This window comes from Trachurus trachurus (genome assembly GCF_905171665.1).
Source record: "Trachurus trachurus genome assembly, chromosome: 3".
NCBI lineage: Eukaryota > Metazoa > Chordata > Actinopteri > Carangiformes > Carangidae > Trachurus > Trachurus trachurus.
Genome location: NC_139893.1, coordinates 12,593,740 through 12,617,105, shown reverse-complemented (window position 1 = coordinate 12,617,105; position 23,366 = coordinate 12,593,740). Strand labels below are relative to the sequence as shown.

General features: G+C 40.7%; 1 protein-coding gene across 1 annotated transcript; it reads right to left on the bottom strand.

Annotated features, from left to right (window-relative positions):
- Positions 1 to 8,485: 8,485 nt before the first annotated feature.
- Positions 8,486 to 23,337, bottom strand: fes (FES proto-oncogene, tyrosine kinase). Its single transcript, XM_084000298.1, has 18 exons — positions 22,991 to 23,337; positions 21,832 to 22,005; positions 20,513 to 20,609; positions 20,133 to 20,316; positions 19,299 to 19,436; positions 19,029 to 19,148; positions 18,728 to 18,850; positions 16,921 to 17,116; positions 15,759 to 15,839; positions 14,609 to 14,815; positions 14,129 to 14,251; positions 13,235 to 13,288; positions 12,248 to 12,366; positions 12,057 to 12,151; positions 11,766 to 11,889; positions 9,459 to 9,616; positions 9,190 to 9,312; positions 8,486 to 9,080 (listed from the first exon to the last, which is right to left on the bottom strand). The coding sequence occupies exons 1-18, from the start codon at positions 23,213 to 23,215 to the stop codon at positions 8,938 to 8,940; spliced, it is 2,484 nt and encodes an 827-aa protein (XP_083856424.1). The 5' UTR covers positions 23,216 to 23,337; the 3' UTR covers positions 8,486 to 8,937.
- Positions 23,338 to 23,366: the final 29 nt, after the last annotated feature.

Below are 23,366 nucleotides of genomic sequence, written 5' to 3'. Positions count from 1 at the left end.
CATCATTCATCTTATAGCCTACAGCCTACCCATAGCCTTATAATTATCTATTGTGCAACATTTGACAGGTAAGAAAGTCAAGTCCATTATGTGAAATTGATATTCACAAAGAGCTTATATAGTAACTATTATCTCCGGATACTAAAACATAGAGAAATAAAATGTCATTTGAGTGTTTGTCACTTTGCTTTCATCCGTTTGTGGGGGGGGTTGACTAACCTGAAAACTATTTCCTAGAACTGTAAAAGTACAGTTCAGCACAGAGAGTCAGATGCCACAGAGATATGAGCGCGTCAGGGAGTCGGCAGGTTCTCGGTGACAGAAAAGGGCTGCACACTCGTGAGGATGATGTGACTCTCAGATAACCCTCAGCCGCAGCGCTAGAGTCGGCAGAGGGGACAGAACTTTTACTCTGTCGTACACTATCTGTGTCTCTCACATGCTTCATCATGCGACACCAAAGTTTGTGCACATGAGGTGTCACAAAGCGTCATGTGCTTCAGTCAGTCACACAGGTGACTCTCAACAGGCCACACATTTTACTACGTTACGACAGCATAGTTACCATCTCTCATTCTTGTCTCTACACCAGCAAACTTTCTCTAATGTTCAAGGATTTTGTAATTTTTTATTTCTTTCATAAAATTTGATGGAAATGTTGGTGTTGTGCTTTTTTGTGAAATAAGTATTTAAAGCCACATTAATATCTGGTTAAAAGTCTACCTTTGAAAAACTGCTAATATTGATTTATTTTTTATTTTTTTACTTTTTAAGTTGCAACTTTTGTTACAGTGTGGCCAAAATGCAGCATTTTTATTCAACTTTATATCAACTCTTATAATTTACTGAAATTTGAATGCATCATCACAGTGACCTTTTAATCCCCTTTTTTGAAACATTTTTTTGTAATTACCTTTTTTTATTGATTCCACATATCAATATTCCATCAACATTTTACATATACAATTTACAGTATAAAACATTCCTATATTTCTCCACCAGGGAGCAGAGACATAGATAGATAATCAACTTATTTTAATTTTAACAACCAATATTCACATCGTTCCATGATATCTTTTCTGACATATTTCATATTTCTGAAAACCTCAACCACACGTCTGTGAAAATGAACTGAAGCTCTGCGGGTTTCAGTGTCTGCTGCTCTACTGGCAGGACTGACTCGGGTGATTTATTGCCCGCGTTCCACTGGCACATTTCTATTCTTTCATTTTTTTTCAATCAGCACTTGAAAAGACATTCAAGGATCCCAAGCCGCCCTAATTTGCATCATTATCACCTCTAAGCTATACTTGTGACACACTTTTCTGGAATGTGCTTGAGCCCCACAGAGGCGACATCTATACTCCATGAAAACCCCGTCCCCTCCAGGACGCTGCTTTTATTCCTCCAACAACAACAAGTCCTGAATCACCAGAGACCTGAAGGATCTGCTGACCAGAGAGAGGACAGCCTTTAGGGACGGGGACGAGGAGACCTACTGAAGAGTGTCCAGAGGGAAAGTAAAAACTCTCACTGGAGGAGGTTGTGAACAATAACAAAACAATGCAGAGGGCGGTATGAAGAAGATTACAGGCTGTAAGAATAATAAGCCCGAGGGAAACGTGAACTGACCCAATGAGTAATAAACATGTTGTTCAACAGCTTCCACTGAACTCGCATGCGTAAGGGTACTAATTAATTCATCCAAGACCTACATTTTTCACTGCTTCCGTTTAATAATGCATCTTGCCTATTGTATCTCTTGATCAGTTGTTTTCTACTTTCAGCTGGTTCTCATTTTGGGATTGAGCTGTGTGACACCTCTAACTGGTCACCATCAACATCTGTCCAGTGGTGTTGCTGCTCTGTTGACCCTTAGTTGACTTTAATGATGGCACATGTCTTTAGATAAAAGAGATAATGAATTGGATATTTACAGCAAAAAGAAAACAGTGCAACATGATAAACAGACACAGGGAATTACATTTGTATATATTTTTTTATACAAAAAGACCTTTATACAATAAACAATGCTACACTTTTACAATCAAGAGTCGTGTTAAATATTTACATTTGCACAGTTGAAAAAAAGGAGTCCCCAACTATAAAGTGTATAATATATATTTTTGCAGCATTGCCTGGTCCCTGTCACTGAGTTTAAAGATGTGTGTGCGATATCTGCACGAACCAAACTGTAGCTTACTGTAAAACTGACTTTTTCAAATTACTCATCCGTTTGATGTCGAGCTTCGTGGATCAAAACAGATATAATAGTGGTTCACAGTTTTATTTTTTGTTTTTCCTCTGGTGCATGTTTTTCCACCTTTCCTGTATAACATGCTATACAAATACTATAAGTTATATTTTCTTCAGAAATGGAATAGAATAGAAATAAAATCTGTCGGACACTTATTTTTGAAACTGTATTATGTTTTTCCTACTATTTTTTTTTCTATTAATGAATACTGATCTGACACAAACAGTCATCTTTAACTGTAAATGAACTCATCAAACGTTTCAGTCAGATATTCAAGAACCTCTTATTTAAAACAAAAATGCACACACAGGGTAATGATGTGAGGGTTTAAGACAATGAAAGCTATTAATTGGTTCTGAATTCACCAATTATCCTGTCAAATCGTCTAAATGAGAAAGATTATTTTTAGAGAGGTATGAGCTCCATCATTTCTCAGATTCGTGCTTTGTTTCCTTAGAGACTAATATATTATTTTCTTTTTTTCTCTCTTTTTATTTGTTATTACTGTAAAAGCAGGCCTCATCATGAGACTCTCATGTGACACCTGAAAGTTACAGAACATGCTCAACCGGTGAGGTGGTGTCAAGCGATGAAGCAGTCTGTTCGAGGAGCTGAAATAAATTAATCACACATTCCTTCAGTCAGATGAGTAGCTAGTTTGTGACAGCTGCCACACCTTCCTCACCGCCGGTTGTCTGTTGGGTGTGTGTGTGTGTGTGTGTGTGTGTGTGTGTGTGTGTGTGTGTGTGTGTGTGTGTGTGTGTGTGTGTGTGTGTGTGTGTGTGTGTGTGTGTGTGTGTGTGTGTGTGTGTGTGTGTGTGTGTGTGTGTGTGTGTGACACCTCAGCAGGTCTGAACTCTTTGGATTTGAACTTTCGCTTCTGCTCCGATACATTTAATTTTCGAGAGTGGCACATGGTGATCAGTCCATTTAGTCTTTTTTTTTTAGCAGCCTTGAAGACTTGTCTGTTTGCAATTCTGAGAGAAAACATGAACATTACATGAGCTTCAAGTGGTAGCCATGCCAACGGGGTTACTTTACACAGCAAATTAGCCATCTCCAATCCCACTGTGCTGAGCTGAAAATGTGTTTATTTGGATAAAACCCCTTGAGATGTACCATCTCGTTTTCGAGGGGGTCCAAACAATTGACAGGGAGTTGAGGAGGAGGTGCCTCCTCTGTGCTGGAGCCAAACAGAGGACAAGACAGTTTTATGGAAAGCTCTGTCAGGACATATTAATCAAGAAAACAACAAATATAGATTCAAAGAACTACTGAAAGAGCATTTGTTAATGCAAACAGCTCTCGGTCTCTGTCGATGTTTAGCTGAGGTACAATCAATTAGTGTGATCCAGATTCTGTTTTATAATGGAATTATGTTGAACGTATGTTGATATATACCTGACCATTGGACTATTTAAGAATTAGGTAACACTTTACAATAAGGGTCCCTTAATTAACCTTAGTAAGTAACAATCATTATTATGGATCACTTAGGATTAGGAAACACATTAATTAATGTAGCCTATTAGTAATCAGTTAATTCATGTTTACAACTGAAAGTTAGTTATATTATTAAGTAATAATAAAAGTTTAATAATGTAATTAGTTATCATTATGTATGCATTAATCAGCATAATTAACACATTAGTTTATATATTAATGCTTAATAATGTACTAACTAACATTAATTAAGGGACTCTTATTGTAAAGTGTTACCAAGAATTATGTTAAAAGCTACATTGTGGAGGTACTGTTAATTTGAATTAGGTCCTGTAATATGTGGATGTTGTTTTTGTTTTGTAGATTGTTGTTTGTTTGTTTGTTTTTTGTTTTCTGTTTTGTTTTGTTGTGTGATGTGCTTTTTCTGTGTTTGTGTAGCTACTGCAGTGGAAAGATAATTGTGTTGGGTATGGACTCCAGGAAGAATAGCAATTACTTTGCCAAAGCTAATGGAGATCCAAATGAAATGAAATGAAATGAAAAGAGAAAAGACGAACACCTTCGTCGTCCTGTCACAGTGGGAAACGTGAGGTTGTCTCTAAGGGGAAACAAATGGACAAGCAGGGGGACGGGTTACCACAACAACGCACCAATGATCTGACGCTGGGCCGCGGATAGGACTCAAGAGACAGACAGGAACATCTGTGTATTGTTCAAAGAGAGCTGTGTAACCTCTGCATGACACCACACACCCACGCTGCCGCCGCCATCAAGTGTCATATCAGTGCCACTCAACAATGTCACTTGCCTTGTCTCAACAAAACGTCTGGAGCTCCGGGTGAATCTGATGCGCCTGGTGATGGTTTGATGGTTTTCTGTTGTTTTCTGTCGCGTCGTCCTGGGAAACAATAGAAAGTGGTGTTTGTCCACCACACAGCAGAGACATGGCTGAAAGTGGATTTAGAGTCAATGCATTAATGATATGCAAACAGCCATGTGTCAAGCAACAAGCTGCACACGCGCTTTGACCACAGGCCAAGATGTCACCTACAGCAACACAGGGGGTTTGTGCAATCATGAAGCATCATCGTTGTTTTCTTAAAATGGTAGAGAGCTAAACCGCAGCCTGCCACCACCCACTCCTGCCGGGAAACCAGTGAGTAACAGAGAAATATCACACATAGCAAAGTCCTGTAGCCACCTCTAAAACCACAACTGATCCAGATGGTTTCATATGTTTAGAAGACATGACTGTTATGGTACCAACTTGTCTTTTCATGGCTTCTGTCACATTTCATGTCATCTTTTTAAACAGTCCTCGCAGCAGTAGAGAGCAGAATTTGGAGAGAATCGATTATCTGAGCAGCAGTAAATAAATAAAATGCATAAGTGCCATTATTCCACCAATACTAAACCTATGGTCTTCTCCATCGCTGCCCCCTCCCTCTGGAAACTCACTCCCCAAACCCGTATCCATATCTTACACATCTCCCAACATTCAAGACCAAGCTCAAAACTCACCTTTTTAAATCAGCTTTTAATGTACAAGTGTGTGTGTGTTTTATACTGTTATTCTGACTTATTTCTGCTCTATTTTATGATTTGTGAAGTGTCTTTGAGCATTTGTAAAACTCATATCAGACTCTCTCATATTAGATATACCAAATTATATTATTGATCATCTTATGTTGTTTACATTTGCTTCCCCAATCTAACTATCATCACTTTGCACAGCACGGTATCTTTGGCAATATGCCTTTTTAAAAATTGTTGAATGTTTGTAGTTGTCTGTTCTGTCTGTACAGTAAGTGTGTGTTGCTTAGTTTAGAATATGTCAGTGTGTCTTAGCATTTCTTAGGTCTTATCTCTTTTTTCAGTCAGGTTAATGTCGTTGTCCTGTCACGTTTTTAACTTGCTCAGTCATTGGAGTGTATGCACACATCATCTCACTGCAATGATCTTGTGTTATTGTACGTGACAAACAATCTCTCTTCAACTTGAACTCTTGAACTCTTGAAAAGCGCTTACAGATACAATTTATTATTATTATGATTATTATTAAATGTATGAGTTGGGACCCATCAGCCCCTGCAGTCATGAGTTTATCTCTGAGCAGTCGGAAGGAACCAAAACTCAGGCAGGTCTTTTATTAATTGATCTAAATATTGACAATGGATTGTGGACTTCCTGAGAGAGTCGGGGTAATTGGTCTCTGTTGAAGCAGCGTTTGTCCTCAACAGGTTCATCACAGGGTTGAGTTCCCTCCATGCTACTATTAATTCCCACTTACAAAGAAAGTACTGTAGACTATCAAGCATCAGGACAGGTAGTACATTCTTGAGTTTGTAGATGACAGAGGTTGTCAGTTGTGTATAGCTAATTGGTCTTATATAATGGTTTCCAATTAGTAATACGTGCTCGGGGTCTTGTTCCCTCTCACAGCATTCATCATGGCCCTTTATTTTTCTTACCTTATTACCTTTTAGTGCTGTTTTTACTCCATCTTTGGTCTATTCTGGATTGCATGCAGTTCTGATATCTTCAGATATGTTGCTGTTGTTTCTCTTGAGTTTTTGTTTCACGTTTTTCCGTCTGTTTACCAGCTGCTGCAAGATAACTTTCCATGTGGGGCGATACGCATCTGAACTCAACTGATCTCATGGTGTTTGTCTTCTGTGTTGACTACTGTATAACTACTGTGTTAGTGTAAGAGAAAGCTCTGTCTTTTTCACAGCGTTGTTCAGTGTTTATTCATCTGCACTAAAATGTGCTGCCCTATTTACTACTCCAAAGAGTATATTCAAAAACATCTTTCACTGCGATCTTTTGTGCAGGTGAAATGTGAACACACCCTCTTCTTAAACTTGTCAGGGTTCATCAGTATAATTGCACAGCTTTGCTTTGAAAGAAATGTCAACAGGCCTATACTGTAGTTAACATGTTGACATACATAGCATCTGTTAAGTGTTTGCATGCCTGTGGTTGGTATGTTGGCTCACTTCAGTATGATATCATGTTTAAGTGCCATGCTGGCTGTCACATGTCGAGCTTTTAGCGCGTTAGCTCGAACACACTTCAGATGATGGCGGGTTTGCTTCATTCAGAGCTTTTACACATTTACAATGGTGTGTTTTTTTTTAGCTCTTGAAACTGTTAATTATGAGTTCACATAAATCCTCACCACTTTGTCAGACGTCAGTATAATTCACACAAACACATAAATGTCAACAGATGGGTTGTCTGTCGGGTTCGTGTATGTGTGTGTGTGTGTGTGTGTGTGTGCTACAAGAAGATTCTCACACTAATACACACATGCTCCACTACTCGAAACTACACTCACACAGGATGTGCTCTGATCATTTACCAAGGAAAATATATATTATATAATATATCAATGTTAAAGTTAATGTGCAGCATGAACAGATGATAGCAATTTTTCCACCATAATGTGCTGCAGTTTTAATTTTTGTCCTGTTTGTGATTAACACTGATACTAATTTAATTTATTACTAATTTAATGTTACTGCCTGCCTATGCTGTGTGGTTGGAGAGCGACTTCCTGTGTCAAACCAATGTGTCTTAAAACATCTGAAGGGGGTTTTCTCTGTGCTGAATGTAGTATCATAAATATTGCAGGAGATATAAATTCTCATTTAACATTTATGTCAGTCTAACATTTCATTTAATAAGTTGTCATGCGATGCTAGAAATGGGAGGTAAAACCAAATGTATCAGAAATATTATGTAAGTTGCCAGATAAGGTTACGTCACTTCTTTCCTTGGCACAAAACAAAATGTTTTTGACTCTTTTTTTCACACAAGGTGTTGACTTGAATAGTGTTGCGCCTTTGTTGATAAAAAGAAAATGTGTTTCTACCGAGAGGCAGGTGTGTGTTAAATCTAAATCAAAGTCTCCATCAACTCCACTTCTTCATATTTTTGTTCACATTTTGAATTCTGCTCTCATGGGAACAACTGCAGTCAATGTAAGAGTGGCATTTTTAAACATCAGATTTTCTCTTATGAAGCAAAACACTTATCGTTAAAAACAAATCACCAACATTTCTATGCTGTTAAGATGCAATTTATGTATTATCATATGTTTGTCTCGATAATAGAATTTTTGACATTTTGACAATTTTTTGAAACTGCTGCAGTGAGTTAGGAGCTGGTTGTTGGTGTCAGAGGATGTGGGTTCAAGTCCCAGCTAGGGCAGAATGGACATTGTGATGCAGATGTTTCTGTTACAGTATCTTCCTATTTTGTCTCTTGTTACTCAGAAATGCCTAAATTTGTCCAAAACTGCCTGGTCCTCCCAACCACTGCTAAATCAGCTTTATTTTTATTTATTTCATTTTATTTTTTTTGCATTGATGTTGTTTCTTCATGTCTTTGTCATAGTTTCTCTATTTTTTCTTAATGTGTACATTTTAGCTTGCACCAGTTGGGTCTTCTTTGTTGTGCATTGTTGGTATGTTTCATTTAATGTCAAGTAAACCCTGGATGAACTGAGTGAAAAATAAATAAATAAATAAAATAACTTGAATTGAATTGAATTTAGAAACTGATGCCAGCAGTAAGCCTGAACTAAAACAGTGAAGTTACCAAAACTAAAACAATGTTTTCTGTTGATTGAATCACAGTGGACGACACCTTTGACATTTCAAATAGCATCCTTATTTTATCTTTTGTTGAGGTAAAAATAATTATTATTAAAGCTTCAAGTGAAATTCCAGTGTAAAACAGTCAGAGAGATTGAAAAATAAAACAGGTTTTCATCATCCTCATCATTATCATTCATTTCGTGGCATCTGAGGAGGTCGTGTGTCTCCAAGACTGAAGTGAAGTCCCCAACGAACCAAACAGAAACGGCCTAAAGTCTCTGTGTGAGTCCATGTGAGTCTCTTCTCTGCACGATGTGTAAGTTTAACACATCCCTGGGTTTTTTTTAAGGCAGACATGGGTGTGTAACATTTCAACAGTCATGTTAATAACCTACAGGACAGAGTGTGTGTTTATGTTAGCACAAATGTACGCTGTCCCAGAGAACACACATGTCGAACACATCCCTCTGTTCTCATGTGGAGGAGGAATGTGAAACAGATGAACGGGGCGAGAGGAGAAGAAACAAGAATGCTGCCACCAACTGGTCTGTATGCAAACCACGAAACAAACAACCAATCAAACAGATGGAAAAAAATATATATAAATCTACATGTCCTGATGAGAAAGTTGTATTATGTAATTCTGTGGTATATGGTGCTGAGCTCAGCCCGAAGCTTCTTGAAGGACGGTCTCTCTCTGGCCTCGTACTGCCAGCAGCTGTTCATAATCCTGGAGATTTCCACGGGGCAGGCGTGAGGAGCAGGCATACGGTATCCTGCAACACAACACAACACACAGTCCAGCAGTCAGAACAGGTGCTGAGAGACTCTGAGGCCTCAGTGTTTGCATCATGTGATGAACACAAACTTGATGCGAGCCTGTACCTCTCTCAACTTCGTCTCGTGTCTGTTGGTTGTTCATGCTGGAGTATGGCGTCATCCCCATGGAGAAAGTCTCCCACAGTAACACGCCGAAGCTCCACACGTCACTTTCTGTGGTATAACGACCTGCAGGCACCAGCAGGGGGCAGCAATAGCAAAGGCACAAACACAGGCCTTTGTTAGTCGTTAAATGAGGAGTCGTACTGTAGGCGGACAGAAACAGCAGAAGTGTGTCTGGCTGTGACTGCAGGGCAGAGGAAGTTGTGTCGTACCGTAGTTCAGGGCTTCAGGAGCTGTCCACTTGACGGGGATCTGTCTGAGGCCGCCCTCTGCAGAGTACACACCGTCTTCTTGCTGACGGGACATCCCAAAGTCACTGATCTTCACCACATTGTGCTCTGCAACCAGACAGTTTCTGGCCGCCAAGTCCCTTAAAAAAAAGAAAGAAACAGATTTAAAAAGGGATTTACACAAAGGCAAAATGGAGACAGTGACACGCCAACATCATGACACAGACACAGTGGTGCAGCCGACAGCACTGTGAGAGGAGTGGGAGAACAGGCGTTCTTGTCATGTCTCTGGTGTTGCGTGTGAGGCAGTTAGGCATGCAGCCACCAGCAGCCTGCTGTGATCTGTGCCCGCTGGGCAGATCGTACAGCGCCCTGTAATGAGCCGGATGTCACAACCTCACGTCTTCTCTCCGACAACCTCCACTGACGCCTCGCCCTCAGCTCCCAGTTGCTCCAACCCAACAACACATACTTTAAATCCTGCATACAGAAGAACCATTTTAATTCACTTGTATTTTCACACACATACCAAAAAACCCCATTTCTGTTCAATTTCACTTTTTTTTTTTCAATATTTTTGTTCCCAGCTTTTTCTCATTTTTCTTTCAGCACATGTATTGTTTGTCGGCTGCTCACAGAGCCCCGTGTTTGATCTTTAAAACTGAGAGATCCACGGTCTTTTGAGGCTGCGTCTTCGCAGCTACAGTCAGGGTCGGCTTGTTAAAAATAAAACAATAAATAAATAAATAATACATCACACCCAGTTTGGCATCCATGCGCTGGCTTTCTGTGTCTTTTACACCGGATTTTGTAAATCATATTTCCAGAGAGTGACAATGCTCTTAATGGTTTAGCACCCCCACGTTGAGCTGATTATCCCTCCTGTGCTGGTCCTGACGGGTCCATTAACATCTGACCTGTCATTTCTGCAGCTCTGTTTTCAGTTGTCTGGTTTGTATTTGCACAGTTGCAGCTCTGTTAATCTATTTTTCATTACTTTACACTCTCTTGTTTTGTATTTTAAAGTATTTCTTTGCTAACTTTAACATATTTTTAGTACAACACTGTGAACTGAAGTGAGTGTTTAATTAGAGGTATGTGTGCATGTTTAGCCTCTGTGTTACACCTACACACCAAATGCTACTGTTTGTGTTTGTGTTATAGAAAACTGCAGTTCTCTGAAAACAGGTAGATCTGTATTTGATTGAGCTCTAATATTGAACAGCATGTACCTCCTGCCTTTCGAGTTTGATTGCACGACTTGTCAGCTGCTTTGCCTCCAAAAAGACAGAAAGTGTTTGGTAAATGAATGTAATGAATCAACTCACTGTTGTTCTGCCTTTTTTTATTTAGGTGATAAACAGTGAAGGTTTCTTCTCTCACTTTCAAGTGCAGCGCAGCTATCAATAATTCAAGGAAGCTCTTTATTCCTCATTTTGAACCCACTGTTTGACTGCTACATGCACATAAGTGGATGTGGATGAGTGCAGTGTGCAACAGTTAGGTGAAGTGACTGAGGTTTTAGTCAGACGATCATTTGTGAATCATTTCCTGTGTGTTAAATACATGGCTATTAGAGCCTCTATTATATGTGGTAGGATTGAATATTCAAGTGTGGGGGATGTTTCACCAACCCTGGAGTTGGACACCTGCACCAAACCAACTTCACCCTGACCGAGAAGAAGCACCACTCCACCAGCTTCAGAGACGAGCTGCACCCTCTGGTTTGCATCTGCGTAGAGACGGACTCGCACCGCAGCAGGATAATGATCCCAAACACACCTCAAAGCTTTGCAAGAACTACTTGAAGACCAGAGAAGATCAATGAGTCCATGCCACCTTGAGAGCATGTTGTCATTAAAGCGAAGGAGGGCCGTACTGTACCAAATACTAAGATATTCTGAAACTCATGCACATTTTTCAAAGGTTTTCATTTGGGGTGGTGCATGGCACTTTTCATGATGCAGCTGATAAATGTGAGGCTCGTTTTTAATGACCTTGATCCATACATATAGATGATCATAAATTATTTTTGATTATATTTTGAATTAATGATTTGAATCTGCAAAATAATCAGTCACTGAAGCCTCCAAGAATGTAGATGTCATTTAGAGAATAAAGATTTTTTTTAAATCTACTTAAGTGCATTATGCAGGTAGATGAACTTTGATGAACTTGGCTATAACGCCTCTAATTAAAAAAAAACATTTTAATAAATGTTCAACTCCTTTATGAAAACGATGCAGTGATAACAGGGCCATACAAACACTGACAGACTGACTGACCCACCTGTGGATACACTTCATCTTCTCCAGGTACTCCATGCCAGCTGCTACATTTTCTGTCATTTTGACCAATGTCTTTGGCTTGAGACTGTGACCCTCGTGCCGCAAGAAGGAGAGGAAATCACCACCTTATGAAACAAGTACACACACACACACACAGACACGGAAAGAGAGAGTAATGATGATGATCATGAAACAAAGCGAGGATCCAGTAGAGGAACAATAAATCTCAAAGCTGTCAAGGTGTTTTAGATAATACGTTAGATAATGTGTTGTCTATCAGGATCATTTTTACCTTGAACAAGCTCCATGATGATGTAGATCGGCTGCTTCTGTGTGCACACGCCTATCAGCTTTACAACGTTAGGATGGTCGTACTGCTTCAGGATCCTGGAGAAGTAAGGAGTACAGAGAGGAGTGTGTGTGTTTGCATACTGTATGTGTGTATATACTGTATGTGTGTGTATGTGTGTGTGTACTACTAACCTGGCCTCCATCAGGAACTTACTCTTGTGCTCTGGAGCCAGGTTTTCTTTACAGGACTTCACAGCTACAGGAGTGTTGTCGGAGCGTAATCGACCACTGTACACTTCTCCAAAGTTTCCCTGCGTCGGACAGACACACACCAACACGTTCACCTACAGTGTTTCAAACTCTCCATACTCACTCGTCTCGGTTTGTGTGCATCTTATCCTGCACCAAAGGACTCAGTATACGACTCTGGTTTTCTCTAAAATCAACAGTTTCCATGGTGAAACATCACCATATGTGCAGAGTTATTATGGCTGCAGATGAAGAGGGAGATAAACACCTCCATCACTTGTAATGGTTGCTGTAGCTGCTCCTCCTGTCTATACTGGGCCATAAAGAGATACCCTCCCCACAGCAATATCAATGTAAGTGATGGGGGACAACATCTGCCGTACATCCTCTGTGTACAAATGACTTCCAAAGTTCAGCTGTAGTTAAATATGAGACTTCAGCTGTCTGCGTTATACAGATCAAATGTGCACCTTCTACAGTTACAGTTTTTTTTAGTACAAAATCCCTCTTTGTTTCTTCCAAGGGCAGTGTTTGTCTGCAGAGCCGCAACAGAGGGATGGTAACCAAAAGACAATGGCTTTCTAAGACATCCATTTTATTTGAATAATTCTGCTGAAGCCTCATAGCTTTGGGCTAAACTATATAATTAATTTTCTCTTTAAAACAAGAGCTTTGCATTTTATACCGCAAGACTCACACTGAGAATATTTTAAGAGCAGATCCTTTATGGAGAGGAGAAATGCACCAAGGATTTATTTCAGACAACCCAGGAAACATTATTTGAAGACATGTGTTATTTGTTTTTCTTTTACAAACACATGCACACCAGTACCCATGGTTGACTCTGTTAATGGCATCGTAAAAATCAGTGAATAAAAAAAGAAACGTGTTCACTCTGTGTTTCTGTCACCAGATGTCAAGCTTACCCACCCGTCCAATGAGCTGTCCCAAGATAATATCATCATGTTCCAGGACCCATTTATCCTAATGGGGTTAAAAAAAAACAATAAGAGACTAGAGAACAAGGAAAAACATAATATGAAGGAAAGATCGTTATAGAGCAAATTTACATTGGCAAACATGTATACTGTGTAAAAGTTTACTTTGACACCTATCTCTAGAACGCATTATAACCATACTCATAATGAGTTATAATGCAGTTATAGCACTGTATAACTATAGTTATAAACACTCATAAATGATCATAATGCTTTATAACAATAATCATAACACACTATAAAGCATTTTATCATGACTTATAAGGTCAGCTATTATAATACGTTATAATTGTTAGTAACTCGCTGACAATGCCCACATCGATATGCATTATAAATATAGTTATAATTGTCGTGTTTAACTATTATAAATACTCATAAATTATCATAAGGATTTATAACAACAAGCATAATACATCATAGAGCATTATAACTCTATTATAATACTTTACCTTATAAGCCATTATAAAATGCTCTATAATGTGTTGTGCTTATTGTTATAAAGCCTGCCATACAGTGTATACAGTGTATGTATTACACTGTATGCAGTGCATTATAACTCATATACTATAAGTATGGTTATAATGTGTTATAGAGATAGGCGGCAACAGTAACTTTAAGGAGGACTAGACTTTACTGCAATAACAACGGGTCGTGCAATCCTTGCCCTTCAATGTGCAATATCTTTTTATGTTTTTATGACTATTTTCTTATCTTGTCCTGTGTTATTAGGGGTAGCAACGTAAATTTTGTTGAAATCTCCTCAATGACAGGCAATCTATCCAATCTATCTAGTATATTGACATATTGTGCGTGCGTGTGTGTATACCTTCAGTACAGGTTTCTTCAGCACTATCTCGGCCTTCTTGGTGATGTGTTGTCGTGTAGACACTAGATGATGGATCAGCAGTGGGACACTGTGGAAGCCCTGTCCATCCAGACGGTACAGATTCTACTGGCACACATGGAAAAGCATTTACAGAAGTGAACTCACATTAAAACATCACCAAGATATAAATTGTCGTATTAATTGTAACTTCTGCATAATTAGCAGGAAATAACACCATGGCTTTATAACCGCTACCAAATTTACACCCTCCAATGACTTCCTCTTGTGCGGATTAAATTGGGAAGGAAACACTGTAACGCACCTCATTCTTTCATCAGTAAAAGAGGTAGTTCTTACTCAAAACATGTACAGTACATGTGAAAGTGTTATATCGTGACGTGCACAGAAACACATATTCTGTAAAATGTCTGCAGCTTTTCTCAACAAAAGCTTGTTGTGGCTTTATGCAGGTTCACTTACGTCCGTGTTCTGAATTAGGAAATGCTTGCAGGCTCCTTCCCACTGCACAGAGAGCACATAACCATGTTTCTCCTGACTCTTCCTCACCAAGAAGTCTCCGTCATTCTTCAGCAGCTGCTGGACCTCCAGCCTGGGAATGGCTCCGTGGTACCAGTCCTGCTGCCCCAGAGGACGATCCACCTCCTGCACCGGGCTGAGGACCGGCACCTGAGGGCAGGAATGGAGAACAGCTGAATCTTTAAAGCTGACATGAATAATGAAACAATAAAAAAGTGATAGAAGCTGGGATTTAGGGTGATTCTGCAGAGATTATATGGAGATACTTCAAAGAAGAGGCTGTAATACTTTAAAGTCTAAATGCGCCATCCTTCATGCCTCCAGGATACTACAGAGTTGGGAGATGGAGAGGGAAGCGGTTCACACTTCAAATAATGTAGATTTGAAATCCAACACATTATAGACATTAAAATATTATTTGCTCAACGTGATCTTCTACAGCATGTGTGTGTGTGTGTGTGTGTGCAGGATTTATCATTCAGACGGATCAAAAACTGAATGAATGACTGCACACTGCACAAGGCCTGTTCCTCCTGAGTCTGTGTGCAGGACAGCTGGGTCATAGCTTCCTGTGTACAATCGTCTGTCAGCGATGATAAAACGGTGAAATGTAAACTGGCTGCCTGAGAAGTAAACTTAGTTTTAGGTCAGGCAGAATTTCAAAAGTAGCAACTTGACCGACAAAGCCGACCTCGATAAGTCCCACGGTGCCTTCACAAGCAGGAGACCCCAAAGAGAGATCATGTGCCTGAGTGAGCTCAGCAGCACAGAGGATTCACTTTGAAACTCGGGGCACTTGCACCAAAACATGATGAATTGTTTGTTGTGCAGCTGCAAAAGTCCTGAGTGTAGAGAAACAGGTGCTGCAGTGAAGTCAGAGTTGAGAGGAGGAGGGAGCTACGGTATAGACTGAGGAGAGGAAGTGTCCTTCAGCTGGAACAACTGTCCTTCCTGTCCAACTGCTCTTCAGCAACACACACACAAATAGATATTGTTCAGTGTGTGAGAGACGTGATGCCACACGCTTCAGTTGAACTAGTCACACTAGTCATTGTTTGATGTGTAATTATCATAATTACACTAAATAACACACCTCACACTTGGGTTTGAACAGGCCACTGAGATTGTTCATGATCCCGTCCATGAGGAGTTTGGGGGCAGAGTGACTGTGGTCCTGTAAAAGAAAAGAAAAGAAAAGAAAAGAAAAGATCAAAAACATGTCATGGATAAAGTGTCCTTGCTTCTTTACTTCACTGCATCTCTGCACTCTTTGAAGAAGAAACAGAAATAGGGGCCAGTGCAAAACAAAGGTGTGGTTGAAAGTCATTTTCTGAGTCACAAATATGGTGACTTTGGTCTCAACTTGACAGTTTGTGAAACTTCACTTACAGGCACAACGGGGCTCTGATGCATGCTAACATTTGCTGATCAGCATTGGACTAAAAGTTGGCTACAGTTTGCAGGCACTTGATGATAAACCACATTATAGCACAAATTTGATGGTGACACTACAGCTAATTGATTAGGATTCAGCTCCTGGAGACCACAGATACCTATAGGTAATATAATGGAAATCTATGAAATAGTTGTTGATGTATTCAGAACAAATATATGAGCAGGCCTCACTCCCTGCCATTCAATTTATTGAACAAAACTGCCACCTAATGTTTGCTAAGAGCTGGTGTTAAGTAAGCTACCACAAGATGCATGAATGAAACGCGGATTCTGAATGATTTATAACTTTAAAATATCAATAAATAGGTGATAATATATCACATGAAGCTGCTGTTGCTGATTTCGTAATAACTTGTTTGAGGTCTTGTTCTAGTTCATGACTCGGACTTGACCTCAAACCTATCAAACATTTGTTGTGACTTGACCTGAATTTGTCACATTTCTGTGGTGCAAACACTAGATAAATCATGTTGCACAAGTTGCTTTGTCACGCTGTGTGATAAGATACAGAGGAAGTGGAGAACAACAGACTGTTTATATGTTTTGTTTTGTTTTATTTTGTTTTGTTGTTCTTTTTACCTGGTATGACATCTTTGTACTTCATACCAACAATAGTTTCTGATTGTCCACATCTTCCTTCCTCATACCATCATATGTTTTTTGTTTATTTTTTCAGATTAAATGCTACCCCCACGCTATGTGTGTCAGGGTGATGACCTAAATGATTTGATGAGGAGCTAATAAAAATAAATTTTAAAAAAAAGTCAAAGGAGGGAACGACTGTGGCAGAGTGGACATACGTTGCTTGTGATTGATGAAATTGAAACAGTGTCTGGGTCCAGCGTCAGGGCTGGGGGCGGCTCTCTGAAGCCCAGATGCTCCAGTTTCTCCTTCAGCAGAAGTCTCTGAGCCTCCAGCTTGGCTCGCACACCCTGAGACAGAGCGACCTGCTGGCGACACTCCTCCAGCGCATGTCTCTTGCTGAACTGGTAAACCCTGGACAGAACGAGAAAGCAGGTGATTTGTGTATGAGGACCTTGTCGACAGAAGACACACAAAGGGATGAGCGAGTCGATAAAACAACACAAGTGGCAAAATGAGACAGCACAAGAGCACAGAGACGTCGATTTGAAAAAAAAAAATGTCTGTGCAAATAGGTTTGTTTCCTGTTGACTGATGCAATCAATAAGAGAGATCTCTAACAAGAGCTTCGTCACGTTGTCACCAGTGAACCACAAATGACCCAAGAAGAGTTGTTTCTGAAACACACCAGCTCCATTATAGTATGTGCATACTTTAATTAATGTCTATTTGCATACAAATCAAATCAAAATTTCTAATGATTTCTAATTTCTGCCTCTTAAATGTGAATAATTGGTGCTTTTTTTGTGAAGTGCAGATGTTTGGATTTTTCAGTGTTATAAAACAAGGGGTTTAAAGATAGCAATCTGGTCTCTGGGGAAATATGATGGACCCTTTTATCTATTTTATGACATTTTGTAAACACAATGATTCATCCAAAAAGAGATGATAGATTAACTGAGAATTTAAAAAAAACAACAACCCATTAGTTGCTCCCTAAATTCTGTAATGCAAGTCTTACGCACATCCTGTAAATGCAATGTAATGACAATGCTTGATATACTTTGGTACTTTAAGTAGCTTAACTCTCCAACCTATTAGTAATGACCGGCACCAGTATTACTGCAGTGGAGCGTGGCGTTTCTGGGAGGCTTTATAAGTCCTCGAGGCAGTTGCCTATAATCCAGCCTCGGGGCAGAGAGATTCAGTCGTCTGAAGGCTGAACAGAACCACAACAATAACCACAAAAACTACTAATAGACCTGGTAATGAGATTGTTTTATCAGCTGTAAAGAACAGGACAAATGCTAATATTGCTGTTGCTCCAGATTTCTGCATGCAGCGGTCAAACAGAGGAAAGCTTCAGTGATGCTGAGGTGAGGTAAACTCAGAGCGATGGTGACTGGGAACCACAGAGTTTTAGCTATACTGAGTTTTTTTTTTTTTTTTTTTTCCTGCAGGTAATCACATTTTCAGCTACAAGGGGGTCACACTTGGTCGGTCTAACCCAGACTGTCACAGTTAATTTATAAAATGTTTCTTCAAAATCCAGAGCAAGGGGCAGAATAACCTCCACTCACCTCACTAACACCCCCAGCACCGCCATATGTGCTCCCCCAGCTGCCCCTTACATGTTATCGACCCCTTTTGCAAATGAACACTTTGCTTCCAGTTGTCCTCCAGGAGCTTGTTAATGACTCAATCACTCCCACAGGACTGTACACCTCTAACACCTTCAGACAGCCTCATCAACCAAGACAAATGAGGGGGTCGAGCTCCCTAACTCCGACCACATAACTGTGATATAATTCATAAAGCACTTACTGCCCCCTGAGACCACACTGGTTATTAGCTGTTGCCCAACCAGGTGCACACATGAACTCTGCTGATGGCACGAGGCAAACTTCAGTAATTTGTCCTCCTAAAGGTTGCATGTTTTTATTTATTTTTTATCTCGAAACCTCCTCTGTAACCTCTGAACACAACATCAGAGCGGTTGATGCCGGAGGTGTTTTTCGCTCTCACCTCTGGCCTTTTTTGACACCTTCCTGCTCGGCCTCCAGATCCAGCTCCAGCTGCTCGACCGAGGTCTGCTGCGAGCCCAGAGTCCGAGCCAGATCCAGCAGCTCCTCCTCTACCGCAGTCAGTCTGCGGGCAGAGTGAGTGACAGAGTTAAAATTACACCCGGAGAGGAAGTAATTGATGCACAACCGTCGGAGGAAATAGGCAGCAGCAAGGCAGAACAGGGGGGGAGAGGGAACGGAGGAGGAAGTAGTTGAAATGTAAAAAAAAAAAGGAAATTTGTGTCTCTTTGTTTTGCTCTCACTTGTGCTGCACTGTCTCGAGTGTGAGGTCGTTCAGTTCAATCTCCCCTGGGTTTAACTTCTCAGCTTCCTCCAGGAGGCTGCAGTCAAACTCGGCACAAGGAGGAATCTCCCCCACAGACCTACACACACACACACACACACACACACACACACACACACACACACACACACACACACACACAGAGTCCATACTGTAGCATGAGTGCCCTGTGAGGTGGGTTGTACTGATTTGCATGGTGGACATCTAAGAGGAAGTAACATTTATTTGCCTGTTCTGGTGGACGAAGCTCTCATATTCTCTGTGAGGATCGATGGCGGTCAGAGCTGAAGAAATCTCCCGGTGGATCCGCACCACTTCGTGATGAAGGAACGTGGAGATGTCAAAATACTCCTGCAGGATCTCTTTCCTGATGGGGCGCAGAAAAAAACCAACGGGTTACACATGATGCACAGATGTTGGACTGTTTGTTTCAAGCTTGAGCCAAAAACATTTCTGCTTTTTCTCCCAAAGCGTCAGATCGGCCGACTGCAGCTTTATTCATGTCATCGCTGTGAAAACCTGCTTTGACTCGCCTGAGACAAGCAGTAAACACTGAGATGCTTTAACCTTTTGTCAAACTTCAGTTAAGGTATTTCTTGACATTTAAGATCCGACCGCTTGATGTCAAACATTTAATACATAAAACTTCCAAATTCAGGTCATTCATTTCACTGTTTCACTTCTTGTTTTTCTTTTGAAACCTTTTTGAGCGGTTTCTTCAGGGCAAAAACAAGGAATAGCTGCCAAAGCAGTCTGATAGTTATATAATATATAACTGTGATTCATATCAAGTTAAAGGAAAATAAAAACAGCTAAATGTTGACTGTGATGCATCTGCTCGAATCTGTGCAAGTTGAATTTGCATAGAGTTCTTATGATAATTAAAACAAATGGCTGGAAATTAAAGGATCTTGTCAGTTTTAATACATCTCACATTTGCTCATTTGCTCATATTCAAACGGCTGCACACACACACACACACACACACACACACACACACACACACACACACACACACACACACACACACACACACACACACGCAGTGAGCCGTGGGTCTTACAGTATGAGCACCATCTCCTGCTGCAGCGTCTGCAGAGCGGTGAGCAGGGCCGGCTGGATCTGGCTGTAGTGGTGCTGGTGGTAAACTTGTGCAGCTCTCACGGACAGGACGTACTCATTGTGCAGCTCATGGAGCTTCAGTGAAGTCTTTATGTAGCGCTCTTTGGCCTTGTCTCTGTCTTTTTCTGTTCACATGCAACAGGAAGGAGACCACACGTCGTCGTTGTCAGTCAGATTTAGAACGTACGTGTTATTTATACAGTCGCATATCACAAACTTTTCACACTACAACCTCTGATCTCAGACCATGTCAGGATGGTTGACCATGCACCATCAGACTGAAACTGTAAGTTACATGATGCAGCTGCCAGGAATCCCCACCTTTACTGGCCTCCTGGTACTTCCTCTTAGCCTGAGCTGCATCTTTGGCCGCCTGTCTGTAGCTGCTCCTCAGCCTCTCCAGCTCCGTCTGTGTCACCTGAAGCATCGCACAGGACACACAACAACAGCAAAGACTTGAGATGCAAAGATGATTGAGATACAAAGGAGTTTTTTTTTTTGAGTGTGTGTGTGTGAGGTTAGAAACTGCCCTCCTGAGTGAGAGCGTAACTTGACACAGGAAGTGGACAGGAGTTCTGTACGTTTCACTGCGGAGGAACGCGAAACATGAGAGAATACATATGAGGAAATGATCTGACCTTTGTTGTGTTGCTGCTGCCAACAGACCTCATAGTAACACTGAAACTAGTGCTATCACGGTATGAACTTACAGTAATGTGTGGTATAACTGCAAAGTGATGTCCACCACAATAAAAAAACAAAGATGTCGTAGTTGGAGCTGAACGGCAGAGTAGCGAAATAAATAAAATAAACTGAATGCCAAAAGGCAAAACTGCAGCCCAGAGTGGATAACTGAAAATGAACACATCATTTGCCTGATGTAATTGGGTAATAAAAAACAGTGTGGAGCGGCCACCAGTTTGAGATCCCATCAAAATGCATTTGCACACATTCTTTCCAGTCTATTGAACCTCCATTCGTTTGACTGCTGTCTGTTTATAAAGCTGCCAGTGCAGCGCTCATCTGCATGTCAAGATGATGCACAAGAGAAAACAAGCAACAACCTCTGTCCTGTCTCTCACATAAACTCCACCGCCACTGTTATCTATCACAGAATCATAATGGACATTTGCATACTGTACTGTAGTTTCCTTTTAAATGACAAGAACATCATAAAGAGAAATATGCAGCGATAATTACAGCAAACTCTGTGGTCTAGCACTAAACGTAGATGGAAAAGAAAACATTGCAAAAGAAGAAAAAACAGATATTGCCTCATAACTTCTGAACTGTGGATGGTAATTCATTTTCATGCTTTCAAATATATCAGTGTTGAGACAAAGTAAAACACTGTGTAAACATTTCACAAAGCTTGTCTATCTGCCTCTGCGGATAAACTAAAACATTTATGTTTAGTTTTTAGTTTGACGTTTTGTGCATGTGTGTTGTGGGTCTGTGCAAAGAGCAGAGTGTGTGTGTGTGTGTGTGAGCTCAGAGACAGAAGAGGAATCAAGTCTTATTTTCAGCAGTGAGCAGCTTTTCTCGCAGTCAGACGTCTGACAGGAACAAAGTGATGCCAGTGTGTGTGTGTGTGTGTATTTGAGTTTGTGTGTGTGTGTTTGTGTGGGTTTGTCACCCACCTTGCTGAGTTCCTGCCTCAGTTGATTCCACTGCTCTGCGTAGGTTTTGCGGAGCTGCTGTTTGTCTCTGATGAGCAGCGTCAGTTTGCTGATGGGACCGTCCAGCAGGTCCTCGGAGCGCTTCCTCATCACCTGGCTGAGAAAGTCCGTCTGAGAGACCAGCACCTCCCACGACTGACGGACAACGAGAGGCCAGAGGTCAAGAGGACGCAAGAAACTCACTCTAACTCACTAATACTCATGGTTCAACCTGTGTGTTTGTGTATTGCTCAAAAGGACTCACACAGACACGACGCACGCACGCATGTTTGGTCATGTGTTCCTGTCACTGGTTGTTGCCACATTCATATGACATATATATATGATATATGTGGTGTCCGTTCTGAGGAGCTTTCATTTTTTGGTGGTGATGAAGCAACAAAATTATAAATAAAAAAATCACTGTTTGTGACAAGTATCAATATTTATAGGACTGTGCAGCAGCCCTAGCGGAGATAACTCAGTGTGTGTGGGTGTGTCTGTGTGTGCGCTCTGATTTGAGAATATATTTAAATATTTAAGTGATTTTAATCTATGTCAACTAGGGGAGGATGAAACATGGTTTTAGCTCGGGGTTGTTGTTAACGAAGCCTTCAGCAGAACGCGAGGCCTCTGATAATGTTATGAGCACAGCAAAGAAATGTGAAAAATTAACTTTTAAAGATTTACTATAAAACACCACACACACACACACACACACACACACACACACATACACACAGTTTGTCTCATACATTGCCCCCAAATAATGCAGACATTAACATCACTTCAGTATACTATATGGATGTTTTTCCATTTGATGAAAACAGCATTAAATTCACAAGCTAAACTAATTAAGGAAATGTCTATTTATTCCCACAGTTTGACTCTAAATCAAATCGTCCTGTCAAAATAAAATAATGAAATGGAAAGTGATGTTTAAGGGAGGCTGTGAATCCATTTCACTATCTAAATTAATTCTATATATGAAAACACTGATGTCAATAGTTCATTTTTTAATCATTTTGTAACTTTTATAACTATTTATTTTTACATAAACTGAAGTCACAGTCTGTGCTCACTGCTCTGGCTCTCAGTGAGTGAGTGAGTGAGTGAGTGCACGGTGCTCTGCAGGACTCACCTTGTTCAGCTGACTGATGTAGTCCAGACCTGCGCCGGGCTGAGGTCGGTCCAGCTTCTCTGCCACGGCGGCCATGTGGTGCAGCTGCACTGCAAACTCCCGCTCGCTCTTCGCCCGCTGACCCATCCACTTCTTCATGACCTCCATCAGGTGAAGCTCCGAGTCCAGCAGCCGCATGACTGCTGAATGTGCCTGTGGACACCTCAGGTCTTCCCCAAAACCCATCTCTGACCTGCTCTCACACTCTCCTCTGTCCTGGGGTTTAGTTGTAGAAGGAAAAATCCTGTGCAGCAGCTTTTGCTTTTCCCTCAGAGTTGGGGACAGACACCGAGTGGCGAACTGAAGCAGCTGCTAATGACCAAGAGAAGTTATTTCT